Here is a 27,183-nt window from a genome sequence, read left to right as displayed (position 1 = left end):
AGGCAACTGTATACACACACTATTACACACCCTTTCACGCACACACACAAACCCATGCACATGCACACAACAAACACACAATTCTCTCTCTTTCTCTCACTCTCTCGCACACAAACACACAGGCACACTCCCTCAGCGGGCACTCTGGCCAGCCTAGTCCGACAGCAGAGATGACAGCAGAGATAGTGTGACAGACAATTACAGGGAGACGGGTTTGCGTGACCCTGAACTGAATGATATATCTCGTGTCTCTTCTCCGCTCCTTCCAATTCTCTGGTCAGCTCTTAGGGTGGCGTCCAGGCGATCTGGGGTCGCACCCCTGCCTTTCAATTATGGCATGCCCCCTCACTCCCACATGATTTGGAATAAGGTCTTCCGTCCCGAAGTGTATTTGTGCGCGCTAGTCCACCTTTTTCTCTGCATCATGAAGTGAACCTGCAGTAAGAACGGGTCACTTTTTTCAACAGGGAAAAAAGGTGTACCTGTGTGAGCACTATGCCTGCACTGTCATATGTTATTCAATGTTTGTGTTTTTTAAAAGAACATTGCCCCAAGTTATTATCCTACAGGAAAAAAGGCTAAGTGATTCATATAGTTCACATTCCTCAATAAATCATGAAGGACATAATCTGCTCCTCTCTGTCACTTCATTTCATTCATTTAGTTTCAATTCGATTTTCACATTGAAATGCTCTTCCGCACTTATCGGGATAAATCCGATTATTAATTCTGTGCTCAGAGGAGCACAGTATAGATTGAGTATATAGATCTCCCATTTTGTCATGCCAAGCAATCCAGTCCATGCACATAGTGCCCAGCTGCGTGTTCTCCCCTCCAGGCTCATGGTGGATTATTGGCCATTTGGCATGCAAGGTATTCAAATAAAGGGAGACTTTGAATGGACATCGAACTGTTTTATCAGCACTGGTACAGTATGCCCCTGGGAATTAAAGAGATCCTTCTCTCTACTACCACAGCAGACTTTGGTCCAAACACTTCTCCAATTGCCTCTTTCAAGGTTATTCCAAACCCTCGGTTTTTGTTTTGTTTATTCAATTATTTCCCCTTTCCCTAACTTCCAAAGGACTGAACCGTATTATAACTACAGTACAAATTCAACGATTGCCAGCGGTGGCCTCCCTCTCTCTCCCTATTTCTCTCTCTCTCTCTCTCTTGCTCTCGCACTCTCTCTCTCTCTCTTATCCGGCCCTATCTCAACTCTTCTCCCTGGGTTTTCTCTCTCTAAGACCTACTGCTCCAGAACACACTAAAACACTGCTACAGTAATTAAGCTGATCTTGGCTGCTAGGTGTTTGCACTAATATTGCATAATTCCATTGTTAATGCATTCCTGGCTGGGTCTTGAGCCCGATGGCTACCAGGAGAGAGGTAGACAGCAGGCCAGAGTTATACAGAACATCCCCTTGCTCTAGGTTTTCCTTGCGGTTTGGGCGCGTCCAATGTGTGTGTTAAGGTAATGTAGCGCTTGCAGTGTTTTTGCTGTAGTTTTCAGCTCGCTAAATAGTCAGATAGAAGCACTGTCAACACTGGCGCCATGCTACCATCTTGTTGTTACACTTTGCCGGCATCCTGCCTTTGCACTATGGAGTAATTGGTGTTATTATTGAGATTCCATCTAATTGCTCATAATCATGCTTACCATAAATACATGTAAAGATGCACAATATTTTGAACACACAGCTGTTGCTCAGATTACGCCAGGGGACAATCAGACTGTCCACAGCTCAAAAATGGCACTCAGTCGTTAGCATTATATTATCTTATTTCGGGAGGGATGTTAAGAATGTCTAATGGCTCTGCTTACTCTGTTTGTGTTCATGGTTCACTGTGCCCATCTGTCTGTGGGTTTTTTTTCTTGTATGGGAATAGCTTATTGCCACTGATGGCTAATTATGTGTATTGTACGCACATAGATTACTGAGTAGGATAGAGGTCTGTCTTTTAAAATTTGGTGTCTGTCTGTCAACACTGACACAAGATAACAAATAAACAATGGAGAATCTAAGCATGGTGAACTGAATTAAATTTAGGAAACTCATTTTACAATTAAGCACCCAGGTGCAGCAAGAGGAGAACCAAGCACATCCCTGGGGGAGGAGAAGTTTCTGCAGGCATAAACCAAACACAGACTGTTACGTTGGGAGGGGATACTCACTTAGTGGGACGTGTTGGCTGAGAAGAGCAAACGGGACGGATGTTTTTTCTATCCTTGTAAACACTGAATTCACTTATGTAGCCTGGGCACCAGTGTTGCCCGTTCTGCTCTGTGGGACGGCGCTTGGCCAGCTCGGATAGTAGCCACAAGGCGCGATATGCTTTTGCACTTAGTCGCTTATGTGATGTCACTACATAGTTCTCGGTGTCATGGGAGTGTAGTCCAGTGTGAACCTCACTCCCAATACCTTTAGAACGGTCTAGCTGCCAACATGAATGAATGCAGTCTTAGCTTCCGGGTTCGTGCATTAGCCTTTGAATACTGGGGCTGTTGGCTAAAGTCCCTAAGCACACAGAGCGCAAATCTAGCAGGGCTGTGTTGTTTCGCTGTCAAACCCTTAAAACCAATAAATTGTGTCTTTATTGACACGTCCTTGTGCTTTGGGCTTTACTTCCATATTGCATTCAACCAAGAAACCAGAAAGTCTCATTGTTAGTCCCGCCAACCATGACTCTGAATTAATGTTCTAACACATATGTCAACAGCGGTCAGTGGCTGATGGCCTTCGGAATATCACAAAGTATGGAATATTAAATTGTTGCAGATTTATTCAGATGTTTTCAATTAGCTCAACGTCTTTTTCCCCATAAGCACTCAGGTGCACAACAGTGCAGAGTCCCTGGGTGATTGATACACAAAAGCAATGTGATTCATCCAAGCCCTTGAAGATAGTTCAGGCTCGATGATGCAGCCCGTAAACAGCCCACCTGGGTGCTTGGATGATGAAGTGGAAGTGTTGCAGACGCCAACATAAGTGGCACTAGCAGCATCCACATGATGTCAGATTGATCGTGAGTCTCAGGACTTAACTGAACACAAACAACTCAATGTTTTATTTCTGGTCCTGCTTGAACAGCCATACCGACTTAAGTTGTTTAGCAACTTGGCTTGGCCAGTGTTTGTGGTGAGATTGCAAGTGCAAGAAGAGGGAAATTACTATCGAGAAAGCATTTGATTTATCGCCGACTAAATGATTGGCATCACTTCAAAGTCAATAATCCTCAGCCCATGGGCAGAACGACTTCTGGACAAGCATAGTTGACTGTTTATTTGATGAATTAGGAAGAACTAGCCTCTAGGTAATTTCAGGTCACCATAGAAACTACTGAAAAGATCAAGTACACTTAGACCTGTTTAGTAATCCTTCGTGTGGCAAGTTTACCCAGAGCACACCACTTGTCTCACGTATTGACATGTGTCAATCACAGATCATAACAGAGATGACACACCAATACACAGGGAGTGGACCTCGTTTGTGTTGTATTCAATTCATTAATTATTTTTCTGGCAAAACTATCTTGCTTGGAAGACAAAATTAACTGAACAAGGTACTTATACAATGATTAAAAGTGGAGCTAATAAGCCATATTCACATCTTAGTATCAAACACTGTGGGATAAAGAAACGCACAGAGGGGGAGATAGCCAGGAATAACGAAAGACGGAGACAATGGACCTTGAGTGATTAAAATAAAATGTATAAAGCTGGAAATGTGACCAAAGCAGCGAGCAGCTGTCAGACAGCCAGTCATAAGAGACTGGCTGTCTGACGAGATGGCGAACCAATTAAAGAAGAATAGTTGAAGCACAGAAAAAGTGAAAATGCAAAAGCTTTTCTTGTTCATAATGTCCTAAATCTCTCTCTGTCGACCATTGTCTTCTTCTCATTGTATGAAGAACTGCCAGCATTTGAAGAATAACATCATTTTGTTTCAAGCAATGAATTGCATACATGCAGCAAGCTTTGGCAGACGTAATTTCCAACATATAAACACACACATACAAACTCACAGAGGAGGACACTTTTAAAGGCACGCACTGACACACGCACACGCACACACACACACACACACACACACACACACACATCTCAGCAGATGATCGCTCTCAAATTTGCACAAACATTACACCAACCAAACACACACACACAGGCGCGCCTGTGTGTGTGTTTCCATATTTGATGTGTTTCCATATGTGATGCCTCACTCTCAAAAAATATGAAAAACAATATTGGCATAGCTCAGAAGCGGGATACCCAGGATATAATAAGCTGAATTCCGTAGAATTAGCCTGACGCGTGAATTGCATGGCGAATAACGTACACGCACATTTCGGTTTGGCTGCAAAAGTGAGATTTCATCCTGCCCTTTTCCCCTCGGCCCATCCCCCATAGCGCCGTCTGGTGTCAGTCTGTCTGTCCAGATCCTACTCTGGAATAATGGTATTTTATGTTGCAGTTTTCTTCACATAGTCCCAACTAGTAGACAAAACAAAGAGAAAATATATTTTCCACATGGGTGACTTTAAGGCAATCCGATCTGGCAAGAAAACAGTGAATAGGGGATCTTTAAGAGGAACCCAAGCATGGCCTCGGATAATCAACACATCGCTCCACAGTAGACATCCGAAATTGAGCTTGAGCTTGAAAAGCCTCTTCTTCGTAGCTGTAGTAATGACCGAAGGATAGAAGCCTGCTCAATCATCATGCACATGAACATAGAGAATATGTTCACACACACAGGCACGCACAGACACACACACACACACACACACACACACACACACACACACACACACACACACACACACACACACACACACACACACACACACACACACGCACACACACACACACACACACACACACACACACACACACACACACACACACACACACACATACACACACTCGTTCTCTCTCAAATATTGAACACTGCTTACTGCTACTCATTGCTTTTCCCTTGTCAGCCTGGGAAAGGGTGGCCTGTTTAAGTGTGCTGACAGTTTGTCGATATAGTCATGTGGAGGCAAGAGGTTGGGCGAACCCTTTAATGTTATCTCAACCAAGCATGAATGGCAGTGTTGATTGATGGGCTTGCTTGTGAATCATATGTTCAGTACGACTTGAGCCCACTTCGACCCATCTTTAGGCTCACTTTAATATTGATCATTTGACAATATTTAGCTTTTGGTGTGTAACTATTAACATAATGTCAAGCCAACATAGCTTATTGTCAATGATAATAGAAGAAGAATCCAGCAGCTACTCCTAACAGCTAAAACTTATGCACTTTCTATCTGTTACATCATTTTCCCTTTGTACGCGGTTTCTCTATCTTCCATATTTCACCAAACAGTTTGATCTCTCTCTCTCTCTCATCCGCTCTCTCTCTCTCTCTCTCTCTCTCTCTCTCTCTCTCTCTCTCTCATCCGCTCTCTCTCTCTCTCCCTCTCTCTCGCTCTCGCTCTCCCTCTCCCTCTCGCTCTCCCTCTCCCTCTCGCTCTCTCTCTCTCTCTCTCTCTCTCTCTCTCTCTCTCTCTCTCTCTCTCTCTGTGTATTAACTTCACTGACTGAAACAATTAGCTCCTCCCTCTCCCTCTCCCTCCTTCTAATAACTGCAACTAGTCCGCGGTCCTCTCCAACACCTATACCTAATTACCATGTCATGTCACTGTGAGTGTGGCTCATTCCTTGTGTGTTAATATAACTATGTGGGTGTTCCTTTATATGTGTGCATGTGTGTTTAAGTGTGTTGCTTTATATGTGTGCATGTGTCTTTAATTGTGTGTGTGTGTGTGTCTGTGTGTGTGTGTGTGTGTGTGTGTGTGTGTGTGTGTGTGTGTGTGTGTGTGTGTGTGTGTGTGTGTGTGTGTGTGTGTGTGTGTGTGTGTGTGCGTGCGTGCGTGCGTGCGTGCGTGCGTGCGTGCGTGCGTGCGTGCGTGCGTGCGTGCGTGCGTGCGTGCGTGCGTGTGTGTGTGTGTGTGAACCAGGTTAGGAAATCCACTTTTTTTAAAAGGTTTGATCGGCCCCCTTGTAATACATTTCAGGGGCGTTTTAGAACATGTCCGGAGTTAAATGCCCCGAGCCCCGTTATTTCCTGCCGTGAGCGTGTGCTGCTCTATCTATGTTTGTGTGTGTGTGATGATGTATTGTGTGTGTGTGTGTGTGTGTGTGTGTGTGTGTGTGTGTGGTATGGATGTTGCTATATCTGTGTGTGTTTGTGTGTATGTGTGTGGGTGTGATGATGTATCGGCATGTGTGTGTGTGTGTGTGTGTGTGTGTGGGGGGGGGGGGTGATGATGTATCGGCGTTTGTGTGTGTGTATGTGTGCGTGTGTGTGTGTGTGTGTGTGTGCTGCTGTGTCTGCCTGTGTGTGTGTGTGTGTGTGTGTGTGTGTGTGTGTGTGTGTGTGTGTGTGTGTGTGTGTGTGTGTGTAATACAGTCACATATCTCTGTAGTAAGGTTTCTTTTATGTTTGTCCCCAGGTCTCATCACCACCACCTCCAGGAAGCTGGACCGCGAGCAGCAGGCTGAACACGTCCTTGAGGTACCTCGCTCTCTCTCGCTCTGTTTCTCGCTCGCTATTGCCCTCTCTCTCTCTCTCCTCTCTCACCTTCACTGTGTTCCAATTCAAAAGCTGCCAACACTAACATGAGAACAGATAGAACAGCCCTTTTATGCTATCTTACACACACGCACACACACACACACACACACACACATACACACACACACACATACACACACACGCACACACGCTAAGACACACACACACATTCAATCCACATTTCTGTGTTTTCTATGTTGTGCTAATTTGGGAGGACGATACAGTGATTTAGTGTAATTGAGAAGATCTAAGTAATTTGAGCAGTGTAGCCATGTGTGTAGCAGTGTGTGTTTGTTTGTTTGTGTATCTCTGTGTGTGAGAGTATGTCTGTCTCCATTATGGAGTAATTGGAACAGTCTAACTCTGCCCTATCTACCCTGATTGGAGGTCGATGGAGCTGCTCCCAGTCTTACGTGAAAGAGTGTGTGTGTGTGTGTGTGTGTGTGTGTGTGTGTGTGTGTGTGTGTGTGTGTGTGTGTGTGTGTGTGTGTGTGTGTGTGTGTGTGTGTGTGTGTGTGTGTGTGTGTAAACTTTCTTTGCATACCTTCAATGGTAAAGTTAAAGGTGGGTTATAAGTATAGACCAATTCTGCTTCTGCTGTCATGAGCAATCTTTATGTGGAGAGTGCAACCAAAATAGTAATTTTTTAGAGTTGAAATGTAGCTTGACTGTCTGGGATGGTGTAACATGGGGAAATGCAGGACATTTAGTCTGGTTTAGCATGTTAGCCAGCCTGTAATTTTTTTCGCCATTCCTATTAATACTTTCATAAATGTATAATATTTAACTAACTAGAGCTTTTAACGACTGAATGTGGGAAAGTACATATTAAAGGTTTTGTTTCCAACAACATCTTACCTTAAACATTGCAGCTCTTCAAACACTTACCATAGTGTTATTTAAAGTTGACCACATTGTCATTTATTTGTACGTAATTTCCCCAACAAACAAAAAGGGCTTTAGCGGTAAAGAAAAGTCTGAGTCAAGACGGGAAAGCAATCTACCAATGAAAAGGAGAGTAGACTATGGAGGCTAATAAAGATTAAGGTTGTTTTATTCATTTATAATCTGCTATTGCTGCTATTGAACGAAGATTCAAAGCATTTATGAGGTTGGTTATGTAAACGCAATTTGTATTATTTACAACTAGAGCTGTCAAGCGATTAAAATATTTAATCGTGATTAATCGCATTAATGTCATAGTTAACTCACGATTAATCACAATTAATCACAAATTATTTTTCTATGCTAAATATCCCTTGATTTTTTTGTCCCATAATTCTTCTCATTTTAATTCTCTTATCAACATGGTGAAGTGCATCGTCTTGCCTTGTGCAAATGATTTTTTATTGATAACAACATTGGCATACACTGATCAAAACAGGACGATACAAAAAAAGAGCCTATAGTGCAATTAAACTACTGCTTTAAACAAATGTAATTTGAACATAGCAGTCAGGCTACTGCTTCTTTGTTTTGAGAAAAAAAAAACTTTAAGATACATATAGCCATTCTATATTCCGTTTCTCTCTCTCTCTCTCTCTCTCTCTCTCTCTCTGTCTCTCTCTCTCTCTCTCTCTCTCTCTCTCTCTCTCTCTCTCTCTCTCTCTCTCTCTCTCTCTCTCTCTCTCTCTCTCTCTCTCTCTCTCTCTCTGTCTGTGTTTCTCTGAATGCATGTATCTCGCTAGTTTATAATTGTAAGAGTACAATTGTAAGGATATATTCTGTGGACACAGGCAAATGGATGGCAATTTGATTCCTTGATGTCAAGATAGATGAGACTAGATGCAGAACACAGAACAGATAGATCATTTGATGCTGATGTCCGCCACAGGCACATAGTAGTTTTCCGATCCATCTTTCATATCTTAGTTTTTTTCTCCTGAATCGTTATTGGTTACTAGCCACATTACACCCACATTACACATTAAACTGTAAAAAGTTGCTTGTAAAAAAAGATTGAAACGTAAATCAAGCTAGCAAGCGTCTTTATAAGCCTTCATACTCCAAGCCCCTTCTCACCGCTCATGTCTTAGTGGTCAGAGACAACCAAAAGTTTTCATCATGGTGGATGTACAATACAAGCTCAATTAATTGGCTCTGAGACACAGGATTTTAATATAAAAAAAATAATACAAATTAAATTATGTTTTCTACCTCTTTAAGACGCCAATGTAAGCTACCGTATTTGTCAAGAAACAGCAACTCATAATAGCTGGTTGTTTGTTTCTTTTTTTCTTTTACTGTTGTGTTGTTTGCAATTTTTATAATGTATGATTTGGAGAAGGGAAATTCCCAGACAGGGATGGGAGTCTTTCTGTTCATCTTTAAAGGAACATTCTGAGGAGACACGCAAGGAGTCAAGCTAGTCTGTTGTCCGATCACATAATCCTTACTTCTGTCTGTTCCCTTCTGCCCGTTCAGGGCAAGGTCTAAAAATATAAATCGAGGTAAAGTTCAAAGTTCACTCAAATATCGACCACCAGTGTTGCCCTAGCCTTAATCTCTCCTGCTCAGAACAGACTCACACATTCGCAGCGGTTAAGTCTTCGTCATACTGTCCTGATTACTGATTACTTGCAGCTGCGTCCCCTTCTGCAACTGCAGTTGGTGATTGGGGAAGCACTAGCCACCCTCAAACCCCTCCCAGATGTGGGATGAACGACACAATTAGGACGAGGTTGTGGCGCTTTCCAACGCTGATTCCCTCTGACAACAACGGCCATCCCTCTCTCCGTCCTCCCCTCCCCAGGTGACGGTGACGGACGGTCCGCCCAATGCCAAGCAGAGCACGGTGTGGGTGATGGTCCAGGTCATGGACGAGAACGACAACAAGCCCGTCTTCCCGGAGAAGGTGTACCAGATCCGGCTCCCGGAGAGGGAGCGTCGCAAGAAGAGCGAGGCCATCTACCGGGTGTTCGCCTACGACCGCGACGAAGGGCCCAACTCAGACCTCTCCTACAGCATCATCGACGGCAACGAGGACGGCAAGTTCTTCATCGACCCCAAGACGGCGATGGTGTCGTCGCGCAAGTCCTTCACGGCCGGGAGCTACGACATTCTCACGGTACAACGGGCAAAACACCTCTTCTTGTTTAAGGTTGTTAGCGGTAGAGCCGAAATAGGCATAGCACTTTGATAATGTGAATGGAAATAACGCTACATTCATCTTATTTAATTAAGCTATGTGTACGTTGGTTATTTGGATGAGAAATTTTTTCATGTCTGTCAGAGATTTAGTAGCCATTTAGGTAAAGCGTTGAAATCTTCTACGCTTTACCAATTTTTTTTTTTACTTTAGTGTATTTGGCTCATACTCTGTCACTAAGACATTTATTTATACTGTCCATGGAAGTAAGATTATTATTTATCCTATGCATGTAGTTGAACACATTTATAGATCCCATTTCTCAATATTTAAGAAGTTGTTTGATATTATAGGATATCACTGTTTTATATTCTTTTCTATATATATTGTAGTAGAAGGAACATTTTTCTTCATACTTTGTTTTTTATGTTCAATAGTCTTATACTTTTTCTATGTATATATATTTATATTCCAGAATGGGGGCAACTGTAACGTGACCCATTTCCCCCAAGGGATCATTTAATTATTTCTGATTCGGATTAAGCCCATATGGTCGTCATATATGGGTTAAACAGATGTTTGGCGATGCCAACGTGTTCTGATGCTAATTGGCATAGCACTGTATTCGTCTAGCTTTGATTTCTGCGTATTTATGTTCTCCTTCTCGTCATTCTACCCCCGCTCCAGATCAAAGCCACCGACAACGGGCGGCCGCAGAAGTCTGCGAGCGCGCGGCTGCACATCGAGTGGATCCGGCGTCCCGCGGCGCTGCCGCAGCCGCTGCAGTTCGAGGAGGCCTTCTACAACTTCACCGTCATGGAGAATGACAGGGTGGCCGAGATTGTGGGCGTGGTCTCCATGCAACACAGCTCCACCCCACTGTGGTTTGACATCACAGGTAAAGCTGACCCCAACCTTACACTGTAACCAAGCCTAACCCTATCTTAACCTCAGAAAGTGGTGGTGCAACTTGCTAAAATAACGCTAATGCTAACGCTAATTATTTTTGCTAGAAGGTTGGGGATGTGTTCTTATATCACATCTGAAGGAAGAGTAATCGTGGGAGGGTGGGGGTCAGGGAGCAGCCTCCCATGCTTGGTGCATGCATGTGGCTGCCACAGTTTTGCCCGTGTGCAGCAGGTGTAGACGTGAATACGTGATGAGGAGATGCAGCTACGGCATTGTGCCCTATCGGGTCTGCATGATCTGTGCTACTGTACCCCCCCCCAAACCCCCAAACCCCGCTCAACTTCTTGTATCCTACCTAGCACAAATCCCCCTCCCCCCCTTCTTTCTGTTGACGATGTGACTTTGTTGAAGACACAAATTATTCCAGTTTTACATCAGCACATTTTATGGGTGTGTATTAACCACAGCCTTACGGAGGCTGGGACTAGCTCCCACTAAAAACCATTGCGACAAATATTAAAGCGAGTGTGACACTCCTTCGAACAGCGTGAAATGCCAAACGTGGCACACTTAAAATCCCTTTGATCCGTCAAAGTTCACTCCCATCCAATTGAAAGACTTAATGAGATTATGTCATACCAGGCGCTATAAGCTTGACTCTGATGCCGCATAGAATTTCGTTTGTGAGGATATTTTGGTATACGAGTAAACCCCTCCTTGATTCAATAAGCGAAATAAATTATTCCACCCATAAAGTAATTCAATTAATATTTTACGCCACTCAACTCAACTGCAGAAGATGTTGACCAATGAAATAACACAGTTACATCTACGCAGTTGTTTATTCATGTCTCTTGAGGGCAGCCGATCTGCCTGTGTGGTAAGTGGACTGAGTAATATGCTGACCAAGGACCACATTTCCCAGAGTGCACCATTCGCTTTTTCCTTTGCTTGTTTTTGTTATCGTCACTGATGCGTCAGTGTGGTCCAGTTGGAGATACCGTCTGGCTTGTGCTTCCGGCATTCTCCATCGCTATCGAGCACCTTCTGCATCTCTTTCGCTCTCGCTCTCTCTATCGCTCTCTCTCTCTTGCTCTCTCTCTTCCTCTCTCTCTCTCTCTCTCTCTCTCTCTCTCTCTCTCTCTCTCTCTCTCTCTCTCTCTCTCTCTCTCTCTCTCTCTCTCTCTCTCTCTCTCTCTCTCTCTCTCTCTCTCTCTTTTTCAACCTCTTAATTTATGATTATCCTATCTCTTCAAAAATAAAAGTCCTCAACCGTTATATCTTCATAAACAGTCTTTTCTCAGACCTGACAAATCTTCTCAAATTCGCCATTTAACTCAGTATTCAATTCAGCTTTAAATATTTATCTATAATAAATACAGTTTGCCTAGCATGATGCAATTTGACAATCCAGTGGGTAATAGGAACATTGAATAGTCTCGAGTTCTGTATACATGATTGTGTTACGTTGATTTAATTCTGAATGGCCTGGTTCACAAAAGGGAGAGTCGAGAATTCACCTTGATTCCACTCCATTCAGTCTGAGGGTTCTGTTTCTCACTTTAATTTCTCTAACGCTTTGAACCTCAAATAAGCACTCGTCTGTCCGCCACTTCAATGTCCCCCCTGCCCCTCCCCCTCCGGTGCTCTCTTCACTGATCTCTCCTGTTGTCTCTCTATGGTTCTCGCTCCGGCTCTCATCTCAAGCGGCGCCCACGTCATAGACGTGTTCCTCAGCCCCCTCCCCCTCCCACTGTCCTCTCTGTCCTTCCTGTGTGCCTCACCTTTGCTCTTCCTCTCTCGCTTACCCCACACTCCTTTCTTTGCCTTCTTTCTCCTTCTCTCTCTCTCTCTCTCTCTCTCTCTCTCTCTCTCTCTCTCTCTCTCTCTCTCTCTCTCTCTCTCTCTCTCTCTCTCTCTCTCTCTCTCTCTCTCTATCTCTCTCTCCACAATGCTTCGTGCCTGGAAGGTCCCAGGCCTTTCCGCGAGATGTTCTATATTCTGCAGAACGCTTGTGGCAGGAACTGTACCACAGAAGGTATCTCACTTCCACTTCCAAACCACCCATTCCCAGGCCCGCCTTCAATTCACCCTGCCCACCTCCCCCCAAACATTATTTTTCCTTCACTTTATCGTCATCACCCTGTCATTCATGTTTCTGACTTGCCAGCATTATTTTTGTTGTTCTTTATTTATTTATTTATTTGGCAATCATTGTTCCTGCTCGTGCTTCTCCCACAATGCCATGCAGTGCCGCTCATGCCCTCCTGTGATTGGCTGGATTGATGTGGGGTTGATGGTTGATTTGTTGGTATAATGCTTTGGGAGTGGGCCGTACCACAGTAGGCAGGGCGGTGGTCTTTCTATGGGTTGGACGTCGGTTATTTCCATTCTTCAGTTTGTGTGTATGCAACTTTGCCTGTATTCTATGTCCTGAATCAGTGTCTTTGTGTTTGATTTTGAATATGTATTAGGGGAGGTATAATTAATTTGTTTTTGCATGATTGGATTTTTTGAACGATAACGATATCCCAAATGTCTATCATAATGTTATTGCAATACAGTTGTTATATTGTGATAATTCCTGCGAGACATGTTTAATTAGACAACAAAACTGTATCTCTCTCTATAGATATAGATATAAATATATATATATTACATGTTGAATGCAATGAGAATTCCCAAAGTTGAAAACAATAATGAGTATCAAGCACCCAGTCCTAGTGAGTGTGTGTGTGTTCTCTCTTGGTTGGGTTAATAGATAGATTATATTGTGGGGCAATTTCTTCAAGAGTTCGCTGCTCCCCAAGGCTTACTCATCAAACCCCCTAGGTTACTGTGGCGACAGCTCTTTCTAATGGCCCAGCATTAGCAGCCTCGGTTGCCTCTGAGGATGGCTACAGTCGCTATCACAGCCTCTGTGGATTATGGCTCGCACCATACTTGCTGAGGCCCCTGCACATACTCACACACTCACACACACACACACACACATGCTTGTGGGCATGCATGCACTCTCATACACGCACATGGGCACACACACACGGGCACCAACACAAACACATACACACACTCACACACACAGCTGTTACATGTATAGAAGTCATTCTCAAAGGAGAGTTTAGAAAAACTTAGAATTAACCTACGCCCAAAGTCATTGGGAGAGCAGATTTTCCACACTATATTTACTTTGCCCTCCGTCCCTTCTCAAAATCACACATAACATATAAAACATATCTTCCACGTATTCACCAACCAAACATTTATTTTACACACACACACACGAGCGCAGTCGTGCCTGGTTGTTGTATAAGCGCCTGACACCTACAGACGACTTCAGAACCAATTAGACATATGAACGGCTCCGGAGGTCCGAGAGGGTAGTGGACGAGGCCGTTGCGGGGTTGTCCCAGGGTCATCACAGGGTCTTCCTCCTCCTCCTGCTGAGTACTGCCTCAGGACCCACACAGAGGAGAGAGAGAGAGAGAGAGAGAGAGAGAGAGAGAGAGAGAGAGGAGAGAGAGAGAGAGAGAGAGAGAGAGAGAGAGAGAGAGAGAGAGAGAGAGAGAGAGAGAGAGAGAGAGAGAGAGAGAGAGGGGTAGGTAGGTAGCAATTTTGATCTTGAAAGTCACTGCAGCATATGGGCAGAAATGGCTGATAGAAACTAAGACAGAGGACCCTATGCATAAACATAATCGTCGGGGGTTATCGCAGAGATGGAGGGGGTGGAGATGAGACACACGTACCACAATGTGTGAGCCCATGCTGGGACAGAGAGGAGATGCAGTGACAGCCGAGGGCAGGTGGTCTGAGATAAGGAGGCAGCTAACACGGCTCCTGGCCGTGTCTCCTCACTCTAAAGAGAGTGAGGAGAGTCAAGAGATGGAGAAGAGCTGGGGGATGAGGGTGATGAGGGAGGGGGATGAGGGTGGTGAGGGAGGCGGTAACTGTAACAGAGAATAACGAGGATCATCAGCACTGCTGGATGTCTGCAAACGGGAAACTACGAGTTGTTAAAAAACCCAGGACCGCATAGACAAGGATATAAAACGAGATAGAACTGCAAGCAGACTTGGAGGACATATGCTATAACCTACTGCATGGATGCTGTGCACTCACACTCAAACAATAAAATCGTCAATGCACTCTCTCTTTCTCTCTCTTTCTCTCTCTCTCTCTCTCTTTCTCTCTCTCTCTCTCTCTCTGTCTCTCTCTCTCTCTCGCTCTCGCTCTTGCTCTCTCTCTCCCTCTCTCCCTCTCTCTGTCCTGCAGTCAAAAGCATGCAGTCCATGTTTATGCCCGCCGGTCTTCCCCTATAAACCAGACCCTTACAAAAACAAACCGGCTCCAGCCTAATGATATCATGACCACAGGTCGTATATGGGCCATATGTCATTTCAGCTGCTCATGCTGGACAGGCGCCACGTCCTTTTTAAAAACACAAGAAGAGGTTGTCTGCTTGTTTTTAACCACAGGCTTAACCCACATCTGCTGGGCCTATCAGGCTTGGATGACCGTTTTAGGGTATCAGCCCCATCTGTATTAATCAATTGCAGAGTTTGGCAGATTCGTCTCACTATAGTGACGATGACTTGCTCAGCTCCAGCTCTCACACGCGCACCCACAACATCATACTCTCACACATTAGCCAACACTCTCACATAAGCACACATACATACAATAATGGGCCTCTTTGACTTAATGTTCCCATCAACGTAGCTTTAGGCCCCTCGCCAACAGATAGGCACCCAATGACCCGGTCTTTCATCACGTTCTCATTTTGAGAGAAGCATAGGTGGGTTTCCAGGTAGCAGTGCTTTACAATGGTAGCATTTAATCTTACTGCACAATGAAGAAAAATAGACCTCCCCCTGTTCAATGAAATAAATAAAGAGAGAAAGGCTTGGGCATTCCCAACCCCTGTGGCTCTCGCAAATTACATTGTGTGTTTTGGTTTTGTTGTTCCCGCTTATCCAGAGTGGAAAAAAACATGGGAGGAAACTGAATTTAGCTGCAGAGTTTTGGGGTTCGTTCCTCTGTAATTTAGCGGCAGACTTATAAAAAATATGTACCAACCTTGACACGCCGGTCTCTGCCAAACCATCAGGGCCGTCTCCCTCTTCCGGATTCTATTCCGGAACGAGGGGAAAGCATCTTGGGGTTTGGAATGGCAGACACGGAGGCTTTTGAAGCTGTCTGTGATCGCTGCAGCAGAGCCGCTCGTTTTGATAGCGTATCCTTCCCTGCTGATAATTTGCTTCAACCGGGAAATGATTTTGTGACCTTTCTTATTCGTTGTAGTTTATCATGAGAAGGAATATAAACTAGTTACTTTTTGAGGATTAACGACATAGACAGAGTAGCAAAAGAAATTCTCTGGCATATGAAACTAGATAATGTTTCATACATGTATCAATGGATTGATGTAATCCATCTATAGAAGTAGCCAAAGTCCTACTTTTACAACATTAGCCCAGAAACTTGAGGGATTGCAGTATAATGACATAATATTAGCTTTCAACGCATGTTTTACGTGTGGAGCTCTTAAAAGTCCTGGGGAAAGTCAAAGAGACTGGGGCCCCGTCCACACGAAGCCGATTTCATGGCGAAACCGCAAAGGTCTTGTACGTTTCGGCCTTCCGTCCACACGAAGCCGGCGAATCCGCTGACCGAAACCGCAAACTTCTGAAACCACCCTCGGAGGTGGTTTCAAATCTATCCGGTTTCGTTTTGGTTTCGTGTGGACGCCTGAAACCGACTGAAACCGCAAACCATGACGTCATCGCCCCACCCCTCGACCTCCTAGCCAATGGCTCTTAAGCCCGCGGAGTCTCAGAAATCACAACGAAAAAGATGATGGCGGACTACAAGCTTGTAATCGTTCTGCAGCATATCATGTCCCTTGTTGGGTTGCTAAGCCATTATTTATTGAGAATCTAGTTCGCCATCGTAGAAGAGCTGTTTGTTTGTGTTAGTGGTTCGGGGGGCAGCCTTTATGCGCATGCTCGCCTCTTCTTCTTCTGGATTTGTGTACCAGAAGCAGCGCCCCTTATGGGCCTGGAATGTTTACTACAGCGTTTCTACAGATCTATCCGGTTTCGCTTGGCTTCGTCTTTACGGAGATACTTTGAAACCGGATAGATCGAAACCGTAACGGTTTCGCCCGTTTCGGCTTCGTGTGGACGGGGCCTGGGAAAGCTGTTTTTAGACCAAGCCACAGTACTCTTTAAGAAAACCATTGGATTAACTTCACTACAAAATTATTATTATCCAAAAGCACGTTTGCATATCTGTGAACTACGAGGTAAGATGGACTAGAAAAGGAAACTTGTTTATTGGCACACACACACACACACACACACACACACACACACACACACACACACACACACACACACACAGGATTGACATGAGAGTGAGCACAACACGGAATACCTAAAAGCACATGGACACGGAAACATCCACGCACACACACACACACACACACAAGCACACACACACACACACACACACACATGTCTGACTGTTGGAGGGCTGAGGTCATGGATTTATTAGACGGAGACGCCGCCATGGAATCCTTTTGAGTCTACACCACGGATTCACACACCCACTCTGACACAGCCACCCACACACACAGACGCGCACACTCACGTGTGTGTGTGTGTGTGTGTGTGTGTGTGTGTGTGTGTGTGTGTGTGTGTGTGTGTGTGTGTGTGTGTGTGTGTGTGTGTGTGTGTGTGTGTGTGTGTGTGTGTGTGTGTTTGGGTGTGTGTGTGTGTGGGTGTTGAAACCTGGGGACAAGCATAGCAGACACGTTACTTCAGAGACATGGGACTACACAGATGCAGACAGACACACAGCCACCTACTTATACACACAAACACATACACACAGACTCACACAGCCACCCCTGCATACAAAAAGACACAAACACACAGTCCCCCTGAAATCAGCCTCTGTATACGCACTCACTACTGCGGTGTAATCTTCTAATCATTAAAAGGGCGGTGGGCTGACCAGAATCTTATTAATAAGACATCATTCTGGCACATAATTATTTTACATAATTCCTGACATGTGCGTTGATGCCAATGGGGCTCGGTTGACACTGTTACTTTTAATTTAGCACATGCATAATGCAAAAAGGCAGGGTGGCTGTTTAATTTCTAACCCTGTCCGCCATGTGTCACCGCAGCACAGAGTTCTGGAATCCCCCCCCCCCCTCCCCCCGTTGCTGTTACTTAAATGATTACAACCCCATTAGTGACACAGGACGCTCACTCCTATGCTGTCCTCCAGTAATGGCTAGTCATGGGTAGGAAAATAGACCTGTCTCTGTTTTGAATACCATTTCTGCATGGCCATTATTCATGTGTCTGCCAGTGTGTGGTCTTCTTTGTGTTGGCATGCTTTTATTTTTGTATTTTGTTTTGCATTCATGTTAATTGCCTCCTCCTTGTGGTGAGCTTGGAGGATCCAAATGAATGAAGTCCAACACACACTCATTGCACAACCTCCCGTCCTCTGTACACACACCACATTACCCCTTCCCCTTCCCTAGTCAATGGAGACACTGCTTTGTGTATGTGTGTGTATTTATATTTGTGTGTGTGTGTGTGTGTGTGTGTGTGTGTGTGTGTGTGTGTGTGTGTGTGTGTGTGTGTGTGTGTGTGTGACTGGGTGTGACTGTATGTTTGTGTGTTTGTGTGTGTGTGTGTGTGTGTGTGTGGGGGTGTGTGTGTGTGTGTGTGTGTGTGTGTGTGTGTGTGTGTGTGTGTGTGTGTGTGTGTGTGTGTGTGTGTGTGTGTGTGTGTGTGTGTGTGTGTGTGTGTGTGTGTGTGTGATGGTGCTTGTGTGCATCCGTCTCGGTGCGTGTGTTTATGGTTATGTTTCTAGTTATGGTTATGTGAATAGATGGTTGCTGTCTCCACCTGTAACCCTGGTGGGAATGCATCTCAATATTATCATCTCCATCAAAAACCCCTTGGAATTGTTTTTAGATGGCGTATACCCCCCACCCACACCCCCCCCAACAACATTCCCTTATGACAGCCATCCCCTCTCGTCCCTCATGTCCACTGCCACCACCGCCGCCCCTGTCTGACTAGCTGTGTTTTGCTCTCTGGACCCCTGTAGGAGGGAACGCAGACAGCCTTTTTGACATCGAGAAGGGCATGGGAACCATTGTCATCGCCAAGCCCCTGGACGCCGAGCAACGCTCCTTCTACAACATGACCGTGGAGGTGACCGACGGCACCAACATGGCAACCACCCAGGTAAGGGGTCGGGGGGAAATCAAGTCAACTTAGTTTCCATAAAGTACCAAGTGTTGTTCATAGTACATACTATGCAAGAAAGGTACTGGCTACTTAACACATTGCTGTGTATATTCAGTGTTTTATTAACGTTAAAATTACCAACAAACATTTTTGGAATTTTTCTTTGTGTTCTGTGTCAACCAAGGTGAATATGTTGTGGGAGAGTGTTAAAAGTGTTGTTGCGAGCTTGTTCAAGTTAGCAGGAATCAGAGTACCTGTAATTACTGAGACAAACGCAATTGCTGCGATCACTTAATTACATTGGAAAAGAAAATTAACATTACCATGTGGGGACATGACCTTAGGACTCTGTGTACTCCTCCGAGTCTCTTGTGATGATTCAATCATCTTCATTCCTGTTTCATTAATGACTCCAAACAACATGACTGATGGCCTGTTGCGAGGACTGTCACTGCTATCGCCCAGCATCTCTGAATTTATTGCAGTGATGGTGCTGCAGCCGAACCAGCCTAACTCGTTCAAACTACTCAGTCTTGTCCCCTCAGGGCTGTCATTCATCATCCCAAGCGGAATGATGCATGTGCTCAAAGACTGATAATGGACTCATTTAGTGGTTGTGCCCTAAGCAGTGCAGCCTTAAAACATCTGAAAGTTGGACCTTGATCCAATCTAGGTCTTTACTTATAAGTTTGTCTGATCCAGGTATTCAGATTAATTCAGGTACAATGCATATTTCTGTTTTTCAGAAAATTAAACCTGCATTATGTATGTTTTTACATTAGGGACCTCTAGTGGCTTGATTTGTAGCTACAGTAAAAGGTGTTGTAATTTTCAGACTAAGATTAAGACGGAGATCGCTTGAGATTTCCCTATGGAGTTAGGAGGCATATGTGGTCCAGAGTAGAATGCTTTATAGTGAAAAAGTCCCTAAATGGACTGACAGGACTGACATATTTGAATGGAATAAATAGCTGCAGTAGAAAAGTTACAAAGTGGAGGTTTAAGTGTCTCTTCAACATCATATTCGCTTCACAAAATCACAGGAGGGAATAAAGATCTCCGAAGTGACAATTGAGGAATGCTGCTTTGATTAATATTTTGACAATATAGGCCTTACCATTTGATTTTCAATGTGATTTGTCCAGTTTATACACACACATAGCACACATACATGTAATGACAGCCCCACACACACACATACATGCAAAAAGATAATACAAGACCGTATAATGTATTGTGTACTGTCCCAGGCCTATGATATTAGCATTTTTATTGAGTGAAGAAAGAAATCTCACGTGTGAGTGAGAGAACATATGTTTTACGCCCCAGATGGGAATGCTCACACATACACACACACATTTAACAAGCTGGTATATGCACCAAGGGCATTCACTTTACTCAACAAGGAAAAGTATTGACACGTATTTGACATGTTTTTATGCATCGCGTATCTCTGTTTATGCAAAGTCAGACTACAGAATAAACACACTCACACAATCAAACAGAATAATCGGAATACATATCCTCCATAGAATATCAACAGAAAATAATTTCACCAAAAAGCGTGTTTCGTTTCTTTGGCGGGAAAGGCAGTTGAAGTGTTGGATGGAGAGGGAATTGAGGGCTATAAGAGGAGGGACAGAGTGGGTGTACTGTAGTGTCATTTCATTCATTCAGTCTTCCACTGACATCATTGTACCCCTTGCCGATGGTCTCTTAGTAACGCTCTCTTCACTTGTTGATCCCCCTAGCTGTTCTCACTTAAGTACCTCTACCGCAGGATTAACCTGCGCTGTTTTTTTGCGCTGATAACAATGGAACAGAGCTTTACTGGCTAGGCATTTGCATGTACAATATACACACACACACACGCACACACACACACGCACACACACACACACACATACACACACACACACACACACAAACCACACACCCCAGACACCACGTACACACACACACACACACACACACACACACACACACACACACACACACACACACACACACACACACACACACACACACAAACCACACCCCCCAGACACCACACACACACACACACACACACACACACACACACACACACACACACACACACACACACACACACACACACCTGCAAAAACACACACGCACGCACGCACACCTGTAAGCACACAGAAAGGATGTGTATATTCCATGAGTGTGAGTGTGGGTGTGTGTCCTCAAGCAATTGCTCCCATATGGAGTCTCTGCATGGCTACCGCCCGCAGGGGGCAGGAATAAAATCTCTGCTCCAACCACAGACCAACAGAAGGCTGCCGTGCGGCGGTTTAAATTTAGCAGCTAAGCCCAGAAGCCTCCCCCGTCTTCCCCCCAGCTCCCCACCCCCCCTCACCCCTCACCCAATTTGTGTTGTGTCTCCTCTCTTGGATTCCATCTCTCTGGTACTGTTACTGTGTTGTGTTATTGCGTCCCCCCCAACTCTTTCATTTTGGTTTCCCTGTCTTTATCTCCCCTTCACCGTGTCACTCTGTCTTCCCGCTGATAAGGTTTGCTCTCTTGTTTTTCCTCCGATGCACACGGTGTGCCGCACGACTAGCGTTGATGACTCAGGCCTTTTTCCATGAGCGGCTGCCCTCGGCCGCACGACGCGCGCGACACACACCATGCTGCCATCCCGCTGAAACACACACACGGACACACACACACACACACACACACACACACACACACACACACACACACACACACACACACACACACACACACACTCAAACAGGATGCTTTTTGTACATTGTCATTCTCCTTGCTTTAATATATTTATGTTCCAGTTCCAAAATGGTCAAATTTCAACCACCTTTTGCCCGGTAGATATTGTGATCGGCTGTTCTTGAAACTTGGTCTTGACCAGAAGCCTACAAATCCCTCCCGTGTTAATCTGTCACTCCGTTCACCCCTTATCTCCCTCCCTCCACCTGCCCCCCAGGTGCTCATCAGCGTCCTGGACAACAACGACAACGCGCCCGTCTTCTCCCAGCCCACCTACGACATCGCCATCTCGGAGGACACGCCCCCGGACACGGAGGTGGTGCAGGTGCTGGCGTTGGACCGCGACGAGCACCACCGGCTGGCCTACTCACTGCACAGCGCGGTGGACCCCGGCAGCCTGCGTCTGTTCCGCATCGACCCGGCGCTGGGCAGCGTGTACACGGCCGAGCGGCTGGACCACGAGGCCCGCGCCCAGCACATCCTCACCGTCATGGTACGCACGCCGCGCACGCCAGCAACCGATAACGAGGCAGTTTGACTGTCAAATAGTTAGACGTAGGGTCCGTAATGGAGGCCGTTGGGTTACACACGAGCGGAGAGTCTACAGTAGTCAACGGGCAAAACTCTTTCATATCCATCCATCTGAATAACTTTTGAACTAAATTAAACATGTGCCTCTGAAATTACATCATATGTGGCTGAACTATCCCCTGAGATCTGAAGCGATGGAGCTAAGAAATGATTGGCTTTGTCCTGTGTGGATGTAATCACATGTTTCCCGTTTACGCAGCATGGATTCGGGTCGCCATGCATACACTGTACATAAGAGGCGGTTGGAGGACCTAGATATTAGTCTCTCTCGCCTGAGCTTCCCATAAATGACCGCCACTTGGTATATAAGCGCCTTCAGTCCAATTGGATGATTATTCCAGATAATTAGCCGATTACAAGTCATGCTGTTGCAACGCTGTTGCAACGCCCCACCCCCCTTTCCCAATTATGGTTTCTGACCCTCTACTTACGGTATTTAAAAAACTTTAAAAAAAAAAGTGTATACCATGGGGAATAAGGCATATAAATACAGTTATAAAGAGACTTATGGTAAGCCCAATATCGTGTAATAAAATTGGTCTGTTGTTATCGTCATACGTTCTACATTTACCCATAATTTAGCAATTATGCTAATCACAAAAGAGTAAAAGAACAGTATTCAAGCCTCATCAGAGGAAATTGGATGCATTTCTAAAGGAGCAATGAAAGGAATGCGGGAATGGGCCCATGGTCTTAGATTTAATTAAAATGTAATAGCATTCAAAGTGTGTGTTTTTCTGTCTGTGGCTCTGTGCATGTGTATGTGTAGGGTTCTGCGTGTGAACTAAGGAGTGAACCACAATTCATACTTGAGGTCTTTTGGGGCTTGTATTCGTTTTGATTACTGCATTTGAAGGAAGTCAATTGAATCAGCTTTACTCGTTTTGAGGTCCTGTCTTGAGTAGCAGATTAAAGTCAGGAACGGAAAATGCTGTTTTAACACCTCATCGTACCAGCTAATCTACGCTACAAGAATTACTTATTGATGTAGTCAATTTGAAACTAATGCTTCACCGTTTATGAACAGGCATGAATATTATGGAGAATAGGGGATATTTCATTTGGTGGCATAGTGCACTGATTAAATTTGGTATTATCAGTCTCAGCAGGTCCAGTGTCTGTAATCCTATGTGTAATGGATAGTTGAAAATGTATTTCATTTCTCATATTTACAGCACACACAGAACGTTTGTGTTTTGGCTATGCATATGGATTTCTGAATATATATTATGTTTCAGAACATATAAAGCTTTGGATTACAAAAGATAAAGTGTATTCATCTCGGGCAGAACATTTCGAAAAAGTACCCTTCCTGTTTCATTGGCAGTAACCTTTTTTTAAGTGTTTTAGATAACACAAGTTGTTTGTTATAAATGATCAACATGAGTTTACTAGATATTTTAATTTTATATTGGAAAATCCAAAGGGTATGTAACGAATTGGATTCTAATGCTGCCCTATTTATATCCACAAGTGTGATGTTTTTGTCTAATCTCATGGAACTGTTTTCCAGAGTCTGGGATTAAGGCATGAATATCAATCTCATTAGCCTAGTAATTCAAACCCACTGTTGGCAGTAGCTTGTCCCCAAGGGCCCATAACGGTTATAAGGAGCACTCAATGTCTATCTTTCGAACTCTGACTACAACGCTATACACAAACAAAGCTGTTTCCTAAAGATAAAAAACAAAACAATCATCCTTTCATTTATATCCAGAATCGCGGTCTAGCAATCATGCTTTAAAGCATTGCATTTGTTCAAGCATTACAAGTCTTTCAGATTTGGAAAGCCAGATGTTAATATAGCTGTATAAAGGACAGCTATCTTATTTTTTCACTAGGTTAAAGACCAGGAGTTCCCCTACAGACGAGGACTGGCGCGTGTGTTAATCGAGGTGGAAGATGTCAATGACCACGTCCCCATCTTCACCAGTACTCTGTACGAAGGCTCTGTGTATGAGTCGGCGGCCGTGGGCTCGGCCGTGGTCCAGGTAACGGCTTTGGACAAAGACAAAGGGGCCAATGCAGAACTTTACTACGCAATTGAAGGAGGTAAAAAGTATTTTTATTTATTTATGATGCATTATTTACATTTAATCAAATGAAACAGTAATGTACTTCACACATTCATCCAGTTCAAACACAATATTTTCATAAATTTATTTTCTTCTTTATTGTTTTAGGAAACGCTGGGAATGCATTCCAAATTGAGCCCGTTTTGGGTATCATTTCCGTTGCCCGTGACTTGGACCTGTCTTCCATTGGTCATTATGTTCTGACTGTCCGAGTCACCGACAATGGCTCCCCATCCCTGTCCACAACCACGCTTGCTCGTATTAGTGTTACCCTCTCTGATAATGCCGGACCAAAATTCCCTCAACCTGAGTACCAGTCTGAAATCACAGAGAACGTTGCAGTTGGAACTTCAGTTACAACAATAAATGCAGTGAGCCAATCCACGTTGACCTATGACATCAAACAGGGCAACAGCCAGCGGAAATTCCAGATAAACCAATATAGCGGCGTGATCACTACGCATAAGTCGCTGGACTATGAGACCCAAACATCCTACACGCTGACAGTCCAGGCCACCAACATGGCTGGGATGGCTTCAAATGCCACCCTGCATATTCAAGTCGTGGATGAGAATGACAACACCCCAGTGTTCCAGCATCTGAGTTACCGTGGTAGCATAACCGAAGCTGCCCCAGTCAACAGTGTGGTTCTTAATTCAGATGATTCCCCCTTGGTGATAAAGGCCACTGACGCCGACCATAATCAAAATGCACTGTTGGTGTATCAGATTGTTGAGGATACTGCCAAATTGTTTTTTACGGTTGACTCCGGCACTGGCTCCATCAGGACCATTGCCAATCTAGACCACGAGACATTTTCTAGTTTCCAGTTTCATGTTCATGTAAGGGACAGTGGACGACCACAGCTGACAGCAGACAGTCCCACCGAGGTCATCATAGAGGTAGTTGACACCAATGATTCACCTCCTCGTTTCACCCACGATGCATACGAGACTGTCTTGCTACTCCCTACCTATGTGGGCGTGGAGGCTCTGAAGGTGTCAGCCATTGACCCTGACCGAAACGTACCTACAGAGCTAACCTACTCCCTTACAGATGGAATTTTGGAACACTTTGCCATTGATTCCTCAAGTGGAATAATCACTGTTAAAAACAACAACTTCTCGAAAGAACGCTTCCGCCTGAATGTGAAAGTCTCCGATGGTAAATTCTCTAGCACAGCTCTGGTTACCATTTTGGTCAGGGAAGCTCTCGACTCTGGTCTGAGCTTTGGGCAAAGTATCTACTCTTCGTCTATCCAAGAGAATGTAACAAACATCACCAAAGTTGCTGTTGTCAATGCTGTGGGAAACCGTCTTAATGAACCTCTTCAGTACACACTGTTAAATGCTGGCACGCGATTTAGAATCCGGCCAACTTCTGGCGTAATTCAAACCACAGGAGTACCTTTTGACAGAGAAGAGCAGGAAAACTATGAGCTAGTCGTTGAAGCAGGAAGGGAACACGATCGCCAGCGTGTGGCTAGAGTGATGGTCAAAGTCCAAGTTGAGGACATCAATGACAACAATCCTATATTTGTTGGGCTGCCATATTATGCGGCTGTACAAGTCGAGGCTGAGCCAGGTTCACATATCTTTAGAGTCATGGCAGTAGACCGGGACAAAGGAATCAATGGAGAGGTTTCTTACTACCTAAAGGACAGCCACGGGCATTTTGAAATCAACAGGCATACAGGAATCCTCACCCTCAAGAAGGCCTTTGAATCAGACCTATCTAATGTGGAATACCAGATGGTTATTTATGCCAGAGATGGTGGTCACCAACCTCTTTCTACGACCATAGAGTTCCCCATCACTGTTGTAAACAAAGCTATGCCAGTATTTGACAAACCATTCTATTCTGTGTCTGTGAATGAGGATGTTGCAGTGCACACACCAATACTTGGTATTAATGCCACAAGCCCCGAAGGTCAAAGCATTATCTACACTATTGTGGAAGGAGATCCGTCCCTTCAGTTTGACATTGGATTTGATACAGGAGTCATTAGTGTCATCCACTCTCTGAACTACGAAAAAGCCTCCTCTTACCGGCTAACTGTGAGAGCCACGGACTATCTGACTGGAGCCCGTGCTGAAGTAGACGTGGATGTGATTGTTCAAGACGTGAATGACAACCAACCTTTGTTCGAAAAAATGTCTTACAGGGCTGTCTTGTCAGAAACCGCTATGATTGGTACTCCAGCGCTTCAAGTTATCGCTACAGACTCGGACTCAGAAAAGAACAGCATAGTACGCTACCAGATTTTCTCAGACACTCACAACAGCACAGACTACTTCCACATTGATAGTAGCAGCGGCTTAATCCTAACCGCTCGTATGCTTGACCATGAGGTAGTCCAGAGCTATCACTTCACCGTCAGGGCTACGGATAACGGGTTCCCACCTTTGAGGAGCGAGGTGTCAGTTGTGGTTGTAGTGAATGACATGAATGACAATCCACCGGTCTTCAACCAGCTCCTGTACGAGGCCTACGTCAGCGAGCTCGCACCCAGGGGGCACTTTGTGACCTGTGTCCAAGCGTCTGATGCTGACAGCTCAGATTCAGAAAAGCTGGTGTACAGCATCCTATCCGGCAATGAGAGGATGAATTTCTTGATCGACTCAAAAACAGGGATTATAATTCTGTCTGGTCATCGTAAGCAACGGATGGAGCCTGCCTACAGCTTGAACGTCTCAGTCTCTGACGGCGTTTTCACCAGCACTGCACAGGTTCATGTTAAAGTGCTGGGGGCCAACCTGCACAGCCCACTCTTTGGATTAAGTACATATGATGCAGAGCTACGGGAAAATGCTGCCATTGGCACCAAAGTTATACAGGTAATTCAAATCTGCTTTTTCTTTCTT

The 27,183-nt window shown here is 44.7% G+C and overlaps 1 protein-coding gene across 1 annotated transcript in view; it reads left to right on the top strand.

The window, feature by feature from the left end:
- Nucleotides 1-27,183, top strand: part of fat3a (FAT atypical cadherin 3a) — a 159,353-nt gene that overhangs the window by 87,829 nt on the left and 44,341 nt on the right. Inside the window, exons 4-10 of the mRNA XM_056610518.1 lie at nucleotides 6,502-6,563; nucleotides 9,376-9,690; nucleotides 10,399-10,609; nucleotides 18,757-18,896; nucleotides 21,871-22,146; nucleotides 24,086-24,296; nucleotides 24,428-27,156. Of these exons, the coding sequence (XP_056466493.1) occupies nucleotides 6,502-6,563; nucleotides 9,376-9,690; nucleotides 10,399-10,609; nucleotides 18,757-18,896; nucleotides 21,871-22,146; nucleotides 24,086-24,296; nucleotides 24,428-27,156 (3,944 nt within the window). The remainder of the gene's footprint in view (nucleotides 1-6,501; nucleotides 6,564-9,375; nucleotides 9,691-10,398; nucleotides 10,610-18,756; nucleotides 18,897-21,870; nucleotides 22,147-24,085; nucleotides 24,297-24,427; nucleotides 27,157-27,183) is intronic.

The sequence above is a fragment of the Gadus chalcogrammus genome, chromosome 16 (genome assembly GCF_026213295.1).
Source record: "Gadus chalcogrammus isolate NIFS_2021 chromosome 16, NIFS_Gcha_1.0, whole genome shotgun sequence".
NCBI classification, from domain to species: domain Eukaryota; kingdom Metazoa; phylum Chordata; class Actinopteri; order Gadiformes; family Gadidae; genus Gadus; species Gadus chalcogrammus.
This window is presented reverse-complemented; position numbering and strand designations above follow the sequence as displayed.